General features: G+C 38.5%; 1 protein-coding gene across 1 annotated transcript; it reads left to right on the top strand.

The window, feature by feature from the left end:
- Positions 1 to 1516: 1516 nt before the first annotated feature.
- LOC135510034 (homeobox protein HMX3-like) lies at positions 1517 to 4263 on the top strand. Its single transcript, XM_064930835.1, has 2 exons — positions 1517 to 2297; positions 2692 to 4263. The coding sequence occupies exons 1-2, from the start codon at positions 2009 to 2011 to the stop codon at positions 3300 to 3302; spliced, it is 900 nt and encodes a 299-aa protein (XP_064786907.1). The 5' UTR covers positions 1517 to 2008; the 3' UTR covers positions 3303 to 4263.
- The last annotated feature ends 293 nt before the right edge of the window (positions 4264 to 4556 follow it).

Raw genomic sequence — 4556 nt, 5'->3', positions numbered from 1 at the left:
GTACTTTAGTGCTCGTTCGTCTCCATCTGTGATTAAGGTCCTGCATTTAGCCTTCATTGCCCACAGAGGACGCTGTCCTCTTGTTATTCATCTACCACTGTTCATGAGTTAACAAGTCAATTAATTTCAATGAGTGAATATATACATAGGTTTACCACATTTACAAAGCTGAGGAAGGAATTAACTAAATCGATTTGGTAAAAATGGATGACTATATTCGTCACAGAAACAGTTTAAGAAGCGGCATGTTTTAGAAATCCATAAAAAGAAATATGATTACAATTTCTCATTAATTACATATTTTACAGTTGGCCAACAGTGACTGTTTCTGAGACCATTTCAGAATTAATTTCAAAATGTATCGGCATAGAAAATTGACACGTGTTCAGATCTCTGATAAAAACAAAGTAAACACGCATTACTTTTTTTTAGTAAACCGCTGGGTTTCATTTGAATATTTAAGGGGGTAAATTCATAAACTAAATGTTTTATGGTTTACCTTTATTGAACGTCCCAAGCCTGTGTGTCTCAATAAGCAATGCAAATAAATACAACTTAACTACATTTGGAGTTAGGCAAGTGATTAAACATTCACATCCAATTCACAATCACAATCATTATTTTAATTAGGCTATTTCTACATTTAAATATATATTCCATATTTGTTAAACCTTTTATAAAAGTGATAATGTAGACATAATTTACAACCTTTTTCAATAGAATTTTGGCAAATAGTCCATGGGGAGAAAAGTCTAATTCTTTTCATGAATTTAACTTATTCATCCTAAATTGTGTCAAAACATGACACCTGGGGGGAAATGATCTTGTCTGTTTTGTAATGACGCACGTTTGTTTCTTAATCTGTGATACTATAATAGCTAGTATAGAAACGTAGCCTAGTTGAATGAATTGTATTAGTGGAATAGGCCCTATAAGTAAATATAAATATTTTGCACAATATTAGTTTGCTTGTGGACTATTATGGGAAAATATATTGTTATTTTATTTATTAGCCTAGGTCTACTGGGAAATAATCCAATTGTTTTACCAAAGGTGCCCTAATACACAATATCCTACTTTGTTGTAGGCCTATCTTCATCTGAGGACATGAGCGTCTATAATGTTGGTGTTTGAGTTGTGAAATGATGACCATGATAAAAAAAAACTTTCATCCATAGGCTTACAGTGCATGCCGAAAATGATTATTGCTCTTCCGGAATCTAGGTTATATTATCAATAACTATAAATCAGACTACAAACAAAAAAATCATCTAATTCACCATAATGTTTTCATCTCCTAAAACATGTGCATTAAAATATGATATAGGCCTACTCTGCTGGTATTGGCCATAGGCTGTGCTCGATGAAAGTCATTTGCCTATTGCACTTTCATCGATGTTTATGCCAAACATTTTGTGCTAACAACTCTGTCCTCATTTGCTACCTAATTTGACTCTATAAGACCAATAACACAAGGGCGTAACAGCCTACAACCAAAGCGCAAAGTGAGGGTGGACTTCGTTGTTATCGTGTAGCCTACACCCCCACTCTCTCTCTACCTCTCTCTCTCTCTCTGCCCGTCTCTCTCCCCCTCGTTCTACTTCCCATCTCTTCCTTAATCCCATTTGCCATTGTACGTGCCCAATCGCCGTATACTTTCCGCATTTAACTTGGATGACATTTTTATTTCATCATTAGCATCCGGCGCCAGACTGACGCGGTGGACACAGTTGCATTTTGACAAAGGAACGCACAAGACTTGGATGCAATACTGATATTATTTTGTCCTCTCTGAAGACTATTTGCTTTTCTGATCTGTATTTATTTTTTACGTTCTCGATCAACTGCGTAATCAAGAAGATATTCCGCATTTAAACCATCGCACAGAAGGACAGTTAGTCCTACCAGTTTATAATATCCCTCTTTCTCAGTGAGACTTTGTTAATTCCAGTCTTTTAACACTTACATTTGTGGTCTACGGCATTCGGACCACAACCTCCAAGCAGCAATGCCCGAGACGGCGCAAGAGACGTGCACTCCGGTGAAAGACTCTCCCTTCTTCATTAAGAACTTACTTAACTGTGATAGTAAACCATCCAAACCGAAGCCCATCTTCGCCTCGGCAAAGGCGGCGTTTGAAGGGGGCTTTTCCCTATCCCAGGTCGGGGACTTTAACTTTCCTCGCTTTGAGTTACCCACACAGAGGTTTGCCTTACCGGCGCACTATCTGGAGCGAGCCTCAGCATGGTGGTATCCCTACACGCTCAGCGCAGCCAGTCATCTACACAGAACGGAAGGTAAGCCCATGCACTTCTGATTGTCTTCTCTTTCTTTACCTTTTACATGATTAATCAGAACGTATAATGTGTGCGTAAAATGTATAGCGGAAATTGCTATGGATTTTATGGGCTGAGCTTTAATCTGTCAAAGGACATTCAAACAAGGATAATCATTCTTGAACTACATCCATATCCTAATTTTAGAGGGTCTTGTATTTTATGTCACTAATGATAAGCATTTCATTCAGCTAGACCATTGTTTGTCATCATTGTAAGTTTCTCGTCGAGGTTATGTTCAACTCAAAGGTATAATAGCCAACTGTTATTTGCTCAAGCATATCTAGTAACAACGAGGCATTGTACATGCAGTCACGTTTATAACCAATATATATATTTCCTGTCGTTATTTTAGTTGCCGAGAAGGCAAGAGCAAGAGACTCTTCTCCAACCTCCGGCACGGACCGCGACTCGCCAGACCTGGTGCTCAAATCCGATCCAGACGGCAAAGAAGACGAGGACAACAAAAGTGGTGATGAAATAGTTCTAGACGAGAGTGATTCTGAGGACACAAAGAAAGACAGTGGGGTAGACGACAGGAAGAAAAACGAGGACAGTGACGAAAAGAAAGCATGTCGAAAAAAGAAAACACGCACCGTGTTCTCCCGGAGTCAGGTGTTTCAGCTTGAGTCCACCTTTGACATGAAACGCTACTTGAGCAGTACCGAGAGGGCCGGATTGGCTGCGTCATTGCACCTGACAGAGACACAGGTAAAGATTTGGTTCCAGAACAGAAGAAATAAATGGAAGAGGCAGCTTGCCGCTGAACTAGAGGCTGCCAATCTGAGCCACGCCGCTGCACAGAGGATAGTGCGAGTGCCCATCCTCTACCACGAGAACTCTGCCTCAGAGACTGGCAATGCAACCGGCAACGTTCCTGTGAGCCAGTCGCTCCTTACCTTCCCCCACCATCTCTATTACTCTCACCCAATCGTCACCTCTGTGCCACTACTCAGACCTGTTTGAAAAACAAGACGTTGTTATCTATATTCCTAACTCGTAGGCCTACAGAACATTACACAAGACAAACTAAAACAATATTTTTCTAAAGAAGAAAATACCAATAAAAAATAGGCCTATAATTTCTGTTAAAGAGGATATATTGTGCATTTTTATATTAGGGTGAAGTTTACATTTTGTCTGGCATAATTTCACGCCAATAGCATATTGTTCTTATTAAAAATTAATATTACGGAGTTAACACTGCCCCAAAATACATTTCAGGAAGTCTGCCCCCCACTCCCCCCTTCAAATTAATGTAATGTCTTATGATAGCATTCTAGCGCATGGGGTCGTAGCATTTGACCCCAACTGGTGTTTTCATTGTGTTTTCTCTTTTCTCAGCCATTTAGGAATATCGAATATCGAACGGGCTCAACACTCTTTACTCAAAGCGCTTTAAAAGGGGACAATCAAGATACGCTGTTTTATGTACAATATAATTGTAGCTTATAGGCTAATTGTTTTGATGTACTGATTCTAATTTCTGCTTCCTCGACAATGTCCTTATAGCACAATTAAGAATTGAATGTCATTACTTTTTGTGTTTTTGAAACAATAACATGATGTACAAATGTATATGGATATATTTAATCGAGTCAATGAAATGAGCTACCTGTTGACGCCATTCCTTTGTACAGAAAAAAAACTTTTTGATATTGTATTGCTGAATTCTGTTGTGAAATAAATGGAGATTATTCCATTCTTAAATATGTCGAATCAGTGCATATTCAATAATCTAATTGGGTGTAGTTGGGTGTAGTATACAGTCTATGCCTAGGGCATCAATTCTGAAATGTTATATTTTTGCCAGTTTGTTTACCAAACAAAAGTCTATTGTCGACTTTCAAAAGGTCTTCATGAATAGGGTTGATTGTTAAATAATGTAAATAAATAGCATACCTTAACAAATAAACAAACCTTTATTATAGACCCAATATAATTGTTGTGGATTTCAAAATGAACATGTCGTGTGTGAGATGAAATCAGTATACGCCTGGCATATACAAAGAAGAGGATATTCGTCGTCAATTCCCTTTACAGAGGCTCGACTGGGCCTATCTAATTACAAGTGCTACTGGTCTCGAGCAGACCACGTGTCCTACACTCTTCGGAGACACACTGCCATAGCAGTTGTTGACTGAATTAGATTATTTCAGTTGAGATGCTAGGCATATTGTATACAGTATATTGAAACAATTATCCTTGGAACAAACACGG

Source organism: Oncorhynchus masou, chromosome 23 (genome assembly GCF_036934945.1).
Source record: "Oncorhynchus masou masou isolate Uvic2021 chromosome 23, UVic_Omas_1.1, whole genome shotgun sequence".
Lineage (NCBI taxonomy): Eukaryota > Metazoa > Chordata > Actinopteri > Salmoniformes > Salmonidae > Oncorhynchus > Oncorhynchus masou.
This window is presented reverse-complemented; position numbering and strand designations above follow the sequence as displayed.